At 43.3% G+C, this 16,695-nt stretch overlaps 1 protein-coding gene across 2 annotated transcripts in view; it reads right to left on the bottom strand.

The window, feature by feature from the left end:
* The window catches only part of auts2a (activator of transcription and developmental regulator AUTS2 a), a 327,281-nt gene continuing 310,586 nt past the window's right edge, over positions 1–16,695 (bottom strand). The window contains exons 7-19 of one of the 2 annotated variants that reach the window (XM_088906828.1): positions 15,112–15,631; positions 13,472–13,734; positions 12,544–12,764; positions 11,154–11,198; positions 9,364–9,459; positions 8,325–8,396; positions 7,289–7,318; positions 6,539–6,610; positions 5,510–5,651; positions 4,050–4,130; positions 3,515–3,598; positions 2,963–3,185; positions 1–2,646 (exon numbers count right to left, since the gene is read on the bottom strand). In XM_088906828.1, coding sequence (XP_088762954.1) covers positions 1,416–2,646; positions 2,963–3,185; positions 3,515–3,598; positions 4,050–4,130; positions 5,510–5,651; positions 6,539–6,610; positions 7,289–7,318; positions 8,325–8,396; positions 9,364–9,459; positions 11,154–11,198; positions 12,544–12,764; positions 13,472–13,734; positions 15,112–15,631 — 3,080 coding nt within the window. In that variant the 3' untranslated portion in view covers positions 1–1,415. Of the gene's footprint in view, positions 2,647–2,962; positions 3,186–3,514; positions 3,599–4,049; positions 4,131–5,509; positions 5,652–6,538; positions 6,611–7,288; positions 7,319–8,324; positions 8,397–9,363; positions 9,460–11,153; positions 11,199–12,522; positions 12,765–13,471; positions 13,735–15,111; positions 15,632–16,695 lie in introns of both variants that reach the window. The other variant, XM_088906830.1, reaches the window with a different exon arrangement.

Raw genomic sequence — 16,695 nt, 5'->3', positions numbered from 1 at the left:
TTTAGTTCACATTTTTTAATAACATGGCACAATTTACATAACACAAGATTTTTTTTTAATGAGGAACATGCTGAAGATTCAGAGTCGCTTCACTTTTCTTTTTACATCTGCTCTAGAAAGGACTTCATTTACGTACATGATAAACAGCAAAAAAGTTTTGTTAATAACAATCTCTTTGCAATACTCATTAACTAACACTACTGTTCCAGTGTACATTTTATTTTTTTGTTCGTTAAAAAACACAGCACGACATCTGTATTTCACATAGTTTGAAGCGCACAACTAAACCTTCAGGTGACTACTAAAATAGATCTCTGCTCATTAGAAACAAACCGCCCAGTTTTGGACTTTGCTGTTTTCTTGTCTTTTTGTAGTAGATACAACAACTTAGGATAGCACTTTGATACACTGTTAGAACAACGGAACTAATTTTATTTTTCATACACATACTTTACACTCCTTCAAAAGAAATGTGTTCGGTTGTTTTTGCTTTTTTAAGTTGCCTTCTCTCCAAATAGAATGCATCAACTGATGTTACATAGAGAAGCAAAACTTGGTTTGATTTTTGAAGTTGTTGGTGCTGACGGGATTATCAATTTTTGTAAAAAAAAGGTTTAAGGATTGTCACCAGCAAACGTACGGCATTTTCTCAGCAAATACCATATTGTTTTGCCTCCTTTTTTATGGAGCAATGAGGAAACCATACTTCAATAAACATTGTACTGACGCTAACAAAAAAAAAGTGAGGCCATTCTGATTGTGGAGAGAATACGACTTTGTTGAGTAAGTTTGGATAGTGAAAAGGCTCCTTTGAAAAATGCTGGCTTTTGAGATAAAAGCCAAAACATTCATTGCATAGTTGGAGGGGGATGATCTGTGAAACGACACTTACCTTGCACAGCGCAAGCAGGCTGTGTTAACAAATAATAAAATCTGCAAATAGCACAAAGTAAGAAGTTCTCTAATCCCATTATTTCAGTCCTCTATCTACATTTGTACAAAGTAAAGCTTTCATTACACCCTTTGCATATATGTACCTTTTTCCAAAGATGCAGGCACGTTTTCTGTACAGAGATATCTACAAAGCCTGCTGCTTCCCTCAGCGTTTTGTTTTTGTAATTACCTGTATATTCCAAAGAACCATCTTTCGCAGGGTGCCATTAAAATTTGTACTTTTTTTTTGTTCTGCAGATCTCCTGATTCCTGAAGAACAAAGTTTTCTGTACAGATAAAAGGATACTCACAAAAACATAAGAGCAAGTTGGCTAAAACATCTGTAAATGTTTTTAGTTTACAAAAAAAGAGTCATTCGGATTTCTACATGGTTACACACACGCGCGCGGCTGCCCAGTACTAAGTGCTCTGTAAAGTTCAGTCACTCGGCACGCAGTATGGGCTTCTGTCTTCAGCGGTGCTTACCGCGCTTCAATGTCTTTGTGAGTGTGAGAGGGAGGTCTGTCCCTAATGTCTGTGGTCAAGGGCGTAGTCCTTCTTGGAGAGTTGGGCCTTGCGCCCAATGTGGGGATCAGAGGGGGGGGTGCGCTCAGAGAGGCGGTGGGGGGAGTCTTGTTGAGAATGCCATTCTGGTGCATGGAGGAGGGGCTGACCCTAGGATAGTGCATGCTGGGAAGACCAGGCGTCATGAGGCCGGGGTGGGGCAAGTGACCATCCAGGGCAGCTGGGTGCATGTGGTGCAGCCGCCCATGCTCGTAGTCCTCTCTGAGCATGTGCAGCCTCTCTCGCTCGTCCATGTGGCCAGCTCGCTCGTGCTCCCTGCGCTGCTCGAGGGCCAGAGGGTGGGGATGATCTCTGTTGTAATCATGAGGCTCCCGGTCCCTGTACGACCGATCGGCTTCGTACAGCCTGGGTGCGGCGAGCCGGTGCAGGGGGTCATTCCGCAGCAGGAAGTCTCTGGCCAGCGGGTCTCTACGGTGGATGTCAAGACCTCTGTAAGGGTCCCTGAGTGTGTCTCTCATGGGGTCCCAGTGAAACGCAGGGTAGGGGAAACGCTCGGCGCCAGGAATGGGGCTGATGCCCATAAATGGCGCCACCACTCGAGTCCTCTCTAGGCTGCTGATGCTGTTCATTGGGTGCACACCAGCCATGCCCATGGGCATCGGCATGGAAGACATGGAAGAAGGGGGGTGGATGCTGGGGGCGGACGTTACTTGGGAGTGCTCGTTCGGCCTGTGCGGCGGAGGGCCTTCGCTGGAAGCCTCCTGATCCTCCTTGCGCTCCTCCTTCACCTTGACCTCGCTGTTCTTCTTCTGGTGCTCGTAGGGCGGCTCGCTCTTCTTCTCCGCCTCCCGGCTCAGGCTGCAGTTGGACCTCGTGTTCTCCAGCCCAGGCGGCCTGACGTAGGGAGACGTCACCCTGTTTACCGGCTTGCCCTCATCCCCGGCTCGGCCATCGTGGCCGACGGGCGCCTCCTTTTCGGGGACGTGGTTTTCCTTCAGCTTGTGTTCCTCGGAGTTGTTCTCCTTCCAGGAGTCGGGGTGGTCCCTCTCCCTCTCTTTGGCTTTCTCCTTCTCGCGGACATCACTGGGCAGGTGGCTCCTGGGGGGCTCAGTCGAGGACCGGCTGTGACTCAGGGGGTTGACAGCCGCTGGAGAGGGGTGGCTGTGGTGTCGCTTTTCAATGGTGTCCCTGCAGCGTGCAGATAAAGACGGGGAAAGAATTTATCAATGATTTTCCTCTTCCCCCTCTTGCCAAACGGTCAGTGTGAGCTAATCTGTTTCTACTTGCGGGAAAAAAACAGGAATGCTTTGCAATTACAGAAGCAGAAGTCACAGATCAAGAGTATAGGATCCAGTTTAGCAATCCATAAGATTTCGTTTCTATTGGAACATCAGGTATAGGAAGCATCTGCATTGGCCTTGAGCATAAACCCTCTCCTGGCTAAAGAAACATTTTGCTTAAAATCCCTATGGGAGATTTAGAGTGACGGGCGAAGGCACAGTACCTTTCTTTGTCATCCTTGCTGGGGGCAGCGTCTCTTTTGTCCGCCTCTCTGTCCCGCTCGTGGGCCGCCGCTGACGAGCTCCTCTCAGGGTCTCCTGGTTTCAGCCAGGGCGGAGGGGTTGGGAAAGAAGGGGGTGTCCGGTGCAGCCTGTTCCAGGGTTCGTGGGTGTTGCTGAAGTTCTGAGAGTTGGAGCTGTCTTTGTGGCCGAACATAGAGTTGGGAGCTGGGGGGAGTAGGGGGGGCATTGAAAGGGAGGAGAAAAGGCAAAACAGACCTAAAGAGCTGCATTCGATCCTCTCCTCAAGCCCTGGGAAGAATAATGCCCATTCCACACGTGATCCAGTTCCCTAAGCCCACACTAGAAGAGCAACAGCTCAGGTTTGGTTTTAAAACAAAAACAGCACAAGACCTAAGGAAAATGATTTAACTCTGAATTAGGACTGAGCATTGAGCTGAAGCTGCGAGAGACTTAAGGAGACCTACAAAACCCACTGGCCTGTTGACCTGACCTAGAAACGGCAGAAGACAGTACATGTGCTAGATGATACTCACTAAGTGCAGGGTTTCCCAGTCCACCAAAGGCAGCAGAACTTAAAGTAGCCAGACTTCCAAATGAACCTGGCCGACTGAATGGCTCTGAAAAGCAAGAAGCATTTGAACAAAAAAAACTGATGAATGAAGAGTTACTATTTAGTGACAGCTCATAATTTTAAAAAGCATTGAATACGTGACTACATAAATATGGCTAGCCTCTCCTGTAGGTTCATGTGATGAAAAAGAGTTTCATTCCTACAAATAACTAAGGACATACTGTATAAGCAATACGAACAGGGCTCCATTGTTTTCCTTTGAAAGATGAAAGCTAAAGAGAAATCCTAATCCTGCAACTATTGTGATTCCATTTGCCTTTTTGTCTGGTAAGGCGACTATCACCTTTGAACCATCTCCCATCAGACTGTTCTCCTTGAAGCAAAAATCCCTCGAACAGGATGCTGTACAAGGCCCTGCAGAAACGTGCACTTGGCAGAATGGGGCTTTGATACGGACACATCCCTATGCCCACACAGCTTGAGCTTCTGAGGCTTACCTAAGTGTGCAGCTGGGTTGAGGAAGTTGCCGGGATGGTGGGGTGGGTGTCCGAAGGGGGTGGCTGAAGGATGAGTGGAACCTGAAATCACAGCAGCACACACTGAGCAGCCCTCCTTCCAGAGAAAACCACCGGCGCTTCTCGCAAAAGATAGATGTACACTTCAGACACTGTGCATTCCCGTGGGCAGGTGATCTGAATGTATATTCACGGGGAAGGTTTCGCAATCTGTAAACAGTTTGTACAGTCTGCCGATTATGAAATTGGGGGAGAGATTTGCGTGCTTCTCACGTAACGCTCCACCACTTTCTGCTGCCGATGGGGAGAGCTTATCTGACGGAAACCATCAATCAAAAAGTGTGGTGTTTACCCTTTTCATACTTAATGGCATTATGTAAATAGCAGGAGCTTCCCTAGAGGTGAGCCTCTGGGAAAACAAGATATAAAACTATATATTCTGTACTGCGTTCTTTATGAGGTATCTGTCCTTGTATCTGCGTTTTACTTCCACAACATCAAAGACTGATGGACTTCATTATTTATGTGCCCTGCTTCTGCTTTTATTGCTAGTGCATCCATAAAGCAGCACTGTAGAGCTCATCAAAACAGTGTTTTCATGTCCAGATTACTCCATTTGCACAGGCAGGCTATTGCTCCTATAAAAACGGCCAAGGCGACCATATTGCTGTAATGAAAGAATGAAATAAGGAGAGGTTTCTGAAAGCTGGAGTAATGAATAATAGATGCACAGTGGGTGGTAACTACAGCGGAATTGGGAGCCCTACAGAAAAGATGAAAACGCAGCTTAACCTAGCGAAAAATCCCCTGGTCTTTGCGACTGGCCTTGTAAGACAGCCTGTGATGGAAAGTCATTAACAGGCACCAGGAGCTGCCTTGGCAATCACAGAGGATATGATATCTTTTTCAGCAAGCTTGCAAACCACCCAGAGTTTTAACAAATTAAAAACGTAAGCTTCTAGTATTTGGAAAAGGCAATATCGTTTCAGTTTAATATGCAGAAGAGACCAATCACAACTCAAATCCCATAAGAAGGCCAAACAATTAAAAAAACAACAACAGATTCCTATGGAGTTTATAAATGAAAAATCTAGCTGTTCCTTTACTGTACCTCCAGTTTGGAAAGACAGTCTCACTCGCATATAAAATACTAGGTGGTATGGAAAAAAATAATTTCTCCAGAATTTTATCCAAAAACATTTTTTTCCTTTTGCTTTTATTGAGTAGTCTTGTTTGTTATTGATGGGTTCTTAATGAATGAGGGGTCTGCACATTTGAAATTCACCACAGTAAACTAAAAACCTGTACTGGATATATCGAAAGCTGGTAATTCAGACAGGCTGCTGACTGTGTTATTGTCTCTCCTGTCTCAGCACACCCCGCGATCAGCTGACCAATGAACACAAACGTCAGTATGGCCCGCGCCGGAGGGCCGTGCCCACCTGCAGCGGAGAAGAGCGTGGCGGGCCGAGCCAGCTCGTGAGGGTGGTGTATCGGCCCGAACAGGCTGGGGCCGGGAGGTCGGCTCAGGAACTCTGGCTTGAGCCCGAAGTCCAGCTTGTGTGGGTCCACCTGCATCTGCTGCTGAAAAAAGGAAAACAAAACCAAGAATATTCACTTGAAACACCCCTTCTGCTTTCTCTGGTCAAATATTAGAGTGCACTGTCACTGCTTTTACTAGTTGTGGTCACTTACGGTCTCTCTCTCCAATACGCAACACAATTAACATAAAAAGGCACAGTATGGAGCAGTACTTGCTCTTTTCCTTTAATCGCTTATAGACATGAATCTGACTACTCTACTGAAAGTTATGGCCACAGTGATTATGCCAAAATACAGTATCAATAGCACAAGCGGTATCTTGGTTCTTTCATTGTGCACAAATGTAAACCTGTCACCAATAATGGAAGAGAAAGCTGTGAATCGACGTGGCTAAGAAATATTATTTATGACTGCATTACAATTAGAAGCATTAGCATTGAAAAGTCTGAAAAGCTTATTACTGAAAATAGACGACTGTCAGGCTATCTTTAACTATCTGTTGAAGTGTGTCTGGACTGGTTAGCGCCCTCTTGTGGCTGTTGTGGAGATTGTGAAAAAGTACAAATTAAATGCAAAGATTAACTACAGTCTACTAAGAACATAAAGGAGGTTACAAAAAAAAGGAGGCCATTAAGTCCATTTAGCTTGCTTGCTTCCTAGAAGCAACTTGATCCAGGGATCGTATCCAGAAGTCTCTTGAATAATTACATCTATTCAGGCACATCTTATCTGTCTGTGCAGGTCAAAATGCTACATACAATCCATTTCCTACTTTAGCTACAAAGATACAATCTCTAACTAGAAAAACATTGCAAAAAGTTAAATACTTTATTCCAAATTAGTTTTAGTTTAGCAAAATGTTGAAACTGTTTGTATGTTTAGGAACCTGTGGTGGAAAGAAAGATAAAAACTAAAACTTGCAAACTAACCTTTACTTTCTGTTGATGATGATAAATCTGCCAAGCAATGTGGACATGCATGGCACACCACTTTCCAGGTTTCTGAAAGAAAGCAAGCAACATCAACATCAGGGTGCCTGCTACTTCTTAAATACCGTCTCCTATTTTTAACACTGGGTGGTAGAACGGATAAATGGTGGTTAAATAATATTGAAAAAAACACAAAAGACAACAAAAATCTCGAAGCTGTTGTTGTTATTCAGGTACTCCATGCGTGTTATATGACCCTAGGAATTTATACTGCAAAGGGTCAGAGAAAATGGATGAATCTGCAAAGAATGCCAATTTCTTAGCACAGATAATATCCATGCAGTCTTCACAGAGATTTTGCTGTTTCATGTTACACTCTTTGTAGCAATTTCCTTTTGGAAAATAAGTCTTTGAACAGCAGGCACCATTCAAGGCAAACAAGAGCTCAACAGGATCTTTGCTACAGGACTTAACATTTTGTTATTAAAAAGGGGATTCACCACACGCATTTTTAAATCAAATAACCATTTCATATCGATTTAACAAATAAATTACCTTCATGGCTAATAAAAGCATATTTTTTTCATAAAGGGCTTAGAAATTTCTTAAATTCTAATTGAAATCTTCAGTGCGTTAAAGAAAATATACAAAATGGCACCTGTAAGGCACAATCATTTTATAATTAGTTTGTCTCCTCAGTCCTACGAGACTCCTGCAGGAACGGCTATATTTCTAATAACGCTTTCTTACCCTCAATATGGGCCGGAACGGATCAGTCAGCTGTAAAAGAAGAGTGACAGCTTGGTTACACGCCTGTCACTCAGGACAATATTTCTAATTAACAAACGCATATCGCTTCATTATTGACTAAATTAAAATGTTAAAATTTTACTTTCAAATGAAGCATTCCTGAGAATAATTAGTCAGTATTTATAAATTCCACTGCCCTCTGTGGCCCGTCATATATCAACGTTGACAAGCTGTTAAACATGGTTGACAAAAATCCGTATGCCTGTTGGCACACTGTGTGCAAAAGTTAATCTTTGCTAAACATGAGGAACTATGTAAATTTGTTGGGGGGGAATTATACATCAATTAGCTCAGAAAGTCTGTCAAGCTATACTTAGACTATAAACCATAATGATGGAAGTACTGGTAAACATTTCATAGGCTCCCATTGGCATCTTAAAATATATACTTTAAAAGAATGGTATACCAGAGACTGGTATCATGAATATGATATTTGTTTTGAAACATAACACTATAAAATTCTGTGTATTAGTAGGGTAGCAAGAGGGAGAATTACATAATGTGATAACAGTTATACAGAATACACTTTCCTTATGCTGTGGTGTCTGAGTTAGAAAAAAACTGCTGACCTAAAGTCTGATATTCACAGAGGTGGTGGTGAGAATGTGAATTTTGGCCAGCAGGGTGAAGTGTCGAAGGAATTCATCTGCAGTGTCATCAGTTCCCTCCAATTCTGTCAAAGTGGAATTTCTATTCTACTCCTAATGACTAAGTACAAAGAGATGCTACACTTCACATTTTCTAGGAAATACGCCGAGAGTTGGCCCGGTCATCACTGGCTTGAGCTAGCTGACTGCTACTGGCGTGACCCCGCAGAGCAGAATTCTGCTGGAATTTAGAGCTGTCAAGCTGAGTCTTAAAAATAATTGTTGATTCCAAAATTCTAAACAATCCCTATTACAAAAACCTGAGTACTGCCAGGGTGAAAAAGAAAGCCGCAATGAATTTGGTGCAAAGCAGTTCTGAGGTCACATACCCTGGGGTCCTTCTGTAGGAGCGTGTGAGGAACTGTACCAGGTCTGGATGCAACATCCATTGGATTAGAAGTCTAAAATCCAATTAAAAAGATTAAGGTTGGTTATAATATAAGAATATAAGGTTAAACAATAATTAATTCCTATTCAAGTCACAGAATTACTAGCACATATTCTATTCTCATACCATTTCCATTCCTGAACTCTTTGCCTACAGAATATTATATGTATTTTAACATAAAAGAGGGAAAAAGTAGTTTTGACATTCACAAATGTTGCTTAATAACAAAATGAACATGAACAACAGATGAACATGAAAATAGCTATTTCCTAACCACTCTATCCAATTTGGGGTCGCAAGAGCAAGCAAGCAATGGCCACAAGGTAGGGTGCACCCTGGACAGGACACCAGTCTATTGCCGACACGTGCACACTCACACTAGAGCCAATACATAGTTCACACTGACAGCACGCCAGAAATCGAACCCAGGGCCCCAGTGCTGTGAGGCAGCAATGCTAACCACTGCTCCACCATGGTTCCCATGTGCAAACGAGTTGAAACAGAAACACAAGACTTGAAGATACCTGTTGTGATTCTCACCCAAAAAAGAAAACGTATTTAGAAATATTTAGTAGTCAGGCATAAGGAGCGTGGCTGATGCCCAGCTACCTCGCTGTAGGAGGAGATCAGGTCCCCTATACAGAGAGGGGGAGCTGCGAGGAGGAGAAGGGCATGGAGGAATACTCCAGAAAGATGAATGCGAGCAAGAGAGAGAGGCTTACTATGGGGTTTTTCAGGAAGTGATGTCACGGAGATTTACGAGTTAAGAGCAGCCGAGATGAGGGAGGTATCGGTTGCTGTCTTCTCTCCTGAACTTTCAATTAAAAACATCATCTAATGGGCTACTCGGAAGTACCAGGATTTTTGGAAGATTACAGCCGTGTTTCCCATGAAAACGAAACAAAGTGAAAGTGAGCCTCAGTCCGACTTCAGTGGAAATAGACACCCACAGTGGACTGATGGTAATACATGAGGCCTACCTTAGGCTGAAATGCTCCCTGCAGTGAACCGAAGGGCCCAGTAGGTGGGATCATCGGTGGAATTCCGGACACAGCTGGAGGGTAGGAGTGGAACAGCTGGAAAAAGATTAAAGGCATTCTTCAGGAGAAAGGAATAATGAACATGTTTCAGAAGGACAATATGAAAGAACAAAGCAGCTGCCAGCAGAGGCCTCATGGTACAGAAATGATGAAGGAAATGATATGATGAACAAACTTGGAGTGTGAGTGAAAGTACCTGATTGACTAGCGGGTTTAGCATTAAAATAGAGGCGTTTCCAATTAATAGCAGTGAGAATAAAAAATAGAATTGTAAACAAGACTTTATTCTAAGGAACAAAGGTATAGAGTATCGAATGTATTGATCTGTACAATTAAATCACAGACAACAGCAAATATTTTGTCACTCAGTAGCTCTGCCTGTGCATAATCATTACCCCCACATGCAACACAATTATACCAACAGCTTAATCTCATACTCGTTACTCATATCAGCCTTTTTTAATAGTTTTAATATCTAGTATTCAAGGCATAAGACTGATGATACAAATGGATTTCAATGGGTGTTCTCTTAAAGTGTTCAGCAATTTAATGTTCTTAAACAGATCTGATTAAAATGAATAGCAATTAGAACTGAATAGTGTCTGTTACACATAATTCCTACTTCTAAGCTCCATGTCTTAATATAGCAGAATTTTTCTGATGAAGGCCTGACAGTGGGAGACACCAGAAGACACAAATATCAGATTTTAAGAACAATTGAGATATTAATGACACTGACTGCTGTCTGGCATAACAACAAGCTTGGTTAGTGCTTGAAAGTGGAAATCATTCATTTGCCCAATCTTGCTTTCAACAGTTCTAAATGAGCATGCAATTTACACAAGCATAAAACAACACTGCAAGAGTTTAGATACAGCATCCCTCTGGGGAAAGAGACTACAACAGTATGAACTGTTCTTCTGAATATTTCATCTGAAAATGTTAAGAAGATTTTAAATAACACATGTAGATAATATATTATTCTATGTGCTTTTATTTATGCAGCTTTCCTTTTATTTTCTTTGCCCTTCACATAAGGTAATATTAATTTTGGTATCAAAATTAAGATGTGTGTTAACTACAGTGTTCAATTGTATTACATTATGTAATTCTAAACAACTCTTATTTCAGGTTTGGAAAGATATACAATGCTGAGAATAATGTTTACCTGTTGTTAAAATAATTTACTTCATGCATTTTCTGCTTGTTTCATTGGGTATTGACAGACAGAAATTATCAGATACAAAAACAAATGTTTAAGAAAGCTCTTTTTTTACTAGAGATGACATTTACAGTAAGATCTAAAATACAACTACAGCCTTACTTTACAAAACCTATATTCAGCTTCCAAAGGGTTAAATTGAAAGACTGAAGAAAACAGATATAGGACCTATAATATGACTTCTTTTCTAAAAAAGAGTTAGATACAAGGATTGATCTATTAACATTGTGAATTAACTAAGATTTTTAGTAGTCAAGCTCAACCTCAGTGTGCCTGGTTGGGTGAATATAATAGGAGAAACCTGGATTTTTATAGGTCGGTAGCAGTGATGGAAAAGGATGCTGTACCTTCACACTGCGGACAGGAACAATGCAGAGACGGAAGAGTTGTAATGATTGCTTTATGCACTCAATGACTACAGTGATATCTGGAATCAACAGCAGTAGCATATTATTTTCTATGGGAAAGCAATTGAGCACAAGCTTTCCAAAGCAATATGTACACTCACACTGTGTCTGTAGAATGGATCAACTTTTGTTGGGTATTTGTCAAACTGTAAAGGAATGAAATAAGGCAGAGCTAATTACATAACCATCACACAACACAAAAGACTTTCAAGAACTAAAAACTGGTATTCACACTTCAGACTTACCAAGGCAATTGACTTACAGATTTACAATGTCAGGATTTTAAGTGCTTACTTATAAAACCATCCATGCATGCTTCATTAGTAAACTGCTTATGTTGGTGAGGGTCTTAGTAAGGTAAAGCCCGCCTAGAACCTCAATTTTAATAATTTTAAATGTATGGAGAAAACTCTCCATACAAACTTCATGCAGTCACAAGCCCAGCCCAGATTCGAACCCAGGACCCTGCAGCTGTGATAGGGCAGCGCTTACTGACTCATCGCCATGTGCCTCCCATACGAAAGCACTTTGCATATATGCACAAATATCACAGTCCAAGTACAACATCATGTACCTAAAATGCTTATGATTAAAAAGGAGGTATTTGGAAATGTATACATGTAATGTGTACATATTTAGGCTTCATTTAACAAGTATGCAGCACAAAGTGAATGTGCTAAATGGCTTTACTATAATACCCTAGATGTCATAAGACAGAACAAGGTGTGACACTCTTTTATGGTCAACAGTAATCTAATTAATAATACAGCCAGAGCTTTAGCTTTATCTTCCTTTGTTTGAACAGCCAAGGAAGTACAAATAAAATTACAAAAGGAGTCTGAGCAGTTTTAGAATTTCCTCTTATTCTGCTGCTCTGTGAATTTCAGCAAAACTAGGTAAGATGAAACACGGTAGGTTGGTGCTGGTTTTATAATGGGAAGACACTGTTTTCTTGAAGTGGAAGAACCGTCCATTAAGATGAATCATTTATTCAGTCTTTTCCAGCACTTATATGGTTTCTGTATAGAAGCTAACTGACTTGTTTAACAAAAAAAAGAGATTTATAGTATTAGACACTCTGGAATCTGAGTGCTTTAGGAATTCCTGTGGGACGGATATGCATTAACTAGAAATTATTCTTGAGTATGATCTAACAGGCAAGACTGCAAAATCTCTGAATCTCTGACTGAAAAGCACTGCTTGACTACAGTTCCTTGAGCCGCTCAGATACCATGATAAAATTCATTAAAGAAGAACCGTTTACCATTAAGAACGGTAAGGGCTTTTCAAACACACGGGAGATCGGAAAATTAAAGCACATCACATTTCACACGCCCCTTACGAGCTGCGAGCCGACAGCAGCGCGCAGACCAAACGACAAGTCGGCAAAGGTAACCTCTGAACAGAGCAGCCCGTGACGCAACACCCCAGGGAGTCAAGAGAATAGAGTTGTGTTCTACTTATCCTCACATTTCTGGCTGGGGTACGCACCATGGGCGGTGCAGGGGTGGGCATGATGGCGGTGGGCGGGATGGCGTGGGGGAACGGCGTGAAGGTGTGCTGGTGGGTGTGCTGGTGGGTGTGCTGGTGCTGGTGCTGGTGCTGGTGGAACTCGGTCCTCAGGTACGGCGGAGGTCCCAGCGACGCCCCTCGGTCGGCGCTCTGCGAGGCTAGAAAGCGGGTGTTGAGCTCCTGGCGCAGCAGGTCTTGTTCTGGGGGACAGACGGGACACCGGGGGTGAGCCGCAGTGCGGCAATTCTCCGCACGCCGCTCACAGAAAGCGCCGGCAAATCCAGGTCTCCACAGCCCCCCGTGCAGACAAGGCGGAGCTGACATTTTCCAGGAAACACAAACCACTAAAGCTCGGGAGTCTCAGCAGTACGAACTTGACATTTCACTCCGCACAAAAACGGTAATGCCACTCCGCACTGGGAAACTAGCCACTTTTGAAACAGCAAGAGCATTTAACTGCTGCCGGAGACGGCGAGAGGCAACCAATCTGTCAAGGTAACATAAAGGAGAAAAAAAAACTGGCTGTCTGGATGCGTGTTTGTAAAGAGGTTAGCTCAAGCCTAAGAAGAATAAAGAAAATCGCTTCCCTCTGTGCTACAAAAACTTTCAAAACAAGGACAAAAGTCTCAAAGGAATTTGCCAGAATGGTATTTCGTCCCACACTTGCAACGCAGTAACACTGTGTGCTTGTTTCACGCCACATCTTTTGGGCCCCCTCTCCTTCTTAGGCACATTCCATTAATGGGTGTCCTCTGTCAGCTGTCCTCCTAGGATTTATGGCTTTGGTCTTTCGCTGATTAATGGCTGCCAGGGAAAAGAGGCATCCCACCATATTTCACCCTCTTTTCCATGACCTCTACTGCTCTGTCATTCCGGAGGCGGTGGCGCGGAAGGCGAGAGGACGTACCTGAGTAGGCACTCCCAGCTGGGTGTCCGGGGACCGGAAGAGTGCTTGACGTGAGTGGTGGAGGTGGGGGCAAGGCCGCTGGAGGCGCGAACATATTGGGGTGGTGGGGGTGTGGCGACGGCTGGAGGGCGGGGGGGAAGCTGTGGGGCGCGCTCTGGTTGGGGAGGGGCAGGGGGAAGGCCGGGGCGGGCGGGTGGTGGGGTATGTGGGATGGGGGAGGGGGTGGCACGTGAGGTTTGCCCGGAGTGCTGCTTCGGCTGCTGCTGCGAAGACAAAGAGAAAGTCAAGGCTGGAGCCGTGTAGGAATGCGCCCAGAGCAGACGCCCTGGAAAAGAAGGCCATAGCTTCCGACATAACATGGTTTAGCTCCTATTTATTTCACCTTTACTGAGCACACCAGCCTTTTGCAGATTTAATGAATACACAACAAGAAGCCTGCTGACACGGCCTGTACTTCCACCTCATTAGTCTTGTAAATATGACACAGAATGCGACATCTTCAATGATGGTTCTTAAGTGGAGATTTTCACAAGCAACCTTGTGGGAAGTCACATAAGGCAGCATTAAGAGTCTGTCATCTTTTTCACTATTAATTTTTTTGCATTCCACTTTAAATGCAAATAACCACTCATGACATACATTATCAAATACATTTGTTCTAGCAGCGCTCCAGTTTAGCAATTCTGAAAGCTAGTTACATTTGCAAGAGGCAAGAAAGCCGTTTGGCATCTTATCTCTGGCTTTTCCTAGGAGACCACAGTCAGTATTTCAGCATCTTGGATGCTAAGCTGGGCAGCTCATTTGTACTGACTGTCTCTCCAGCTGTCCTTTAATTATTCACCGTCAAGACCACGAATCCAAGCAATAGGCAGCATTTGTGAAATGAGCACATTTAAGCTTTAAAAGAAGAAAATCAAATGGAGTAGAGTTCCCCAGTGTTCTGCAGAGTATTTTAAATGGTGGCAAGTGTTTGGTATTCAGCAATAACAAAACAAGACAAAAAAAATACCAGGACACAAACAAATGAGACTTGATAATTTGGAAGCTGGAGGCTATTTATGCGAGCAGATGACTGTGTGGGAAGCTAATACATTTAAAGTGGTAATCTCTCCGTTTGAGTGCGTTTTTGTTTTGTCTTTGGAAACAGTAATATTGTTTGGCATCATATGTCTGCAAAATTTGTGTTTTGCTCCCAGAATAGATTCACCACCAATCTGCTCGTATGCACAACACTACTACTCTAAAGTATTTTATTTTTTCGCTGGTATCTGCAAAACCTCATTAATGTCCATGTAATCCGCTTGTGTGGCACAGCCTCATTAATGCAATTTCTGTATCATTAGGGCCTTCTTCATTAAGTCTATCACTAATTTGATTTTTCATTGTTCTTACTCTAGAATATTTATTTGTAACTGCAGCCAGAACATGCACAGCTTCTGCATACATTGACTCTGTTCAAAGTATGTACTAAATATGAACCACCAATTAAATAAGAAATTCAGTGGCAACTCTGAAACCATACAAACAGGTCATTTCTGCATTTGCCAGGACATTTTAAACTGCTGAAAAGGGAACTTGATCTCAGGATGTCAGGTTTTATGTCATTTCGTATACATATGACCCAAGGGCTGTATACTAACCTTATGCTGTTGAGGCTGCTACTGTACGCAGACAGAGGCCTTTGGAGACTGCGAGAGGGAGGCCGAGGCTGGGCGGGAGGCAGACTCTGCTGGGCTGGGAGTATGGGAGAGTGGGCTTGCGGGTGGGGATTGGAGGGCAGGGAGGGGCGAGGGTGAGACGGGGGCTCAGGCTGCAGTTGAGGCTGGAGTGGAGGCTGTGGAGGAGCCGAGCGAGGTTGTTCTGGGGCCTGGGGGACGGGCAGGGAGGCCGGAGACTGGGGCCGGAAGACGGGCTCGGGGACCGGGGCCTGAGCCGGGGCGGGGGGAGGGAGCTCGGCCTGAGGCTCCACCGAGCGACGGGCCACAGGCTGGGCCTCCGGGGGCAGCTCCTTCGGCAGCGCTGGGACCAGCAGGGGGGTGTCTTTGCAGCTCTCCTGGCTCTTCTCCTGGCTTCTCTCTAAGCCAGACACCTTGGGGACACCCAGCGCTCTTGCTTCTTGGCTGTCATTTGTGGTAAGCGCATCGACGCTGAAATCCGTAACTGAAAGGGGAAAAAAAAAAGCAAAAAGGAAACATCAGTGTGGTACTGGGCTTGCAACCGCTTCTCAAAGTTCGTCAAGAATTGTCCTTTTCCGTTAATGACTTGCTAAATATTCAGTGCCTGTTCAGCTAATCTGACCTGTGATGAATATAAACACCTCTAATCACTTTAAAGCATTCAATTAAGACTCTTTGCTGGTCAAGGTTAATTAAAACAATGGCAGCATGTCTGTTTAGTTCTTTAATCTTGGCCGCAAATGAATTGTGGAGAAGAAAGACCAAGTCAAGTCAAGGTTTCAACAGTTTAGTACAAAAACTGGTATAGAAGAACGTAAACACTCTTCAGCAATTGTTGCTCAGAATTTAATTCTGTCTAATAGAAGACAGCTGTTGATTTAATATACATTCTTTAATTGCTACTAATGTTCTGTCTTTTCCAGCTTAGCAAGGTCTTCTAATGTGTGCAGACAGCAGCGCACAGCTGATAACCAGCAATTTACGCTGTAATTTGGACTTTAACCTGCTTTAAGGGGACACCCTGCAGAGACAGCATCTGTAGCTAGTTTATAACTGGTAGCAGCTCATATTTCATGAGAACAGGGCTTATTTCATTTTTCAGAAGGGATCCAAACTACTTGATGTCAGGCTGGTCTACGTGTTTAGAACAGTTAAACATGAGACATTCTTTCTTTTAAATAAGTTTACTTGTGTGGACAATCCTAAAGTAGATTTTAGAACCAATTGCAATCCTGTCATGGTTCACATACGAAGTCTATTAGAAGCTAAAGTTATGGCTACATTTTCCAAGATGCTAACAAATAATGTATTGCTGGGAATTATCCAGCACAGGACTTGGCGCTAATAATCCATGATAAATAAAATTCATTGGGGAACTTGCAGAACCACGTTAAGGATGTTTACTGTAATTCATCTGCCAAAATATTAATCAGTGCAAGCTCTGCTCTGTAGTGTTACTGTGCTGTAACTGACGTGGCACAAAATGCTGGAATCAGGCAATGAGAAAGTAGATGGCTAATATAAACACATGAGTTTGTTTGAATTGTC

The sequence above is a fragment of the Atractosteus spatula genome, chromosome 27, assembly GCF_055471065.1.
Source record: "Atractosteus spatula isolate fAtrSpa1 chromosome 27, fAtrSpa1.hap1, whole genome shotgun sequence".
NCBI classification, from domain to species: Eukaryota; Metazoa; Chordata; class Actinopteri; order Semionotiformes; family Lepisosteidae; genus Atractosteus; species Atractosteus spatula.
Note: the sequence above shows the minus strand (reverse complement) of the source record. Positions and strands in the feature narration are given on the sequence as shown.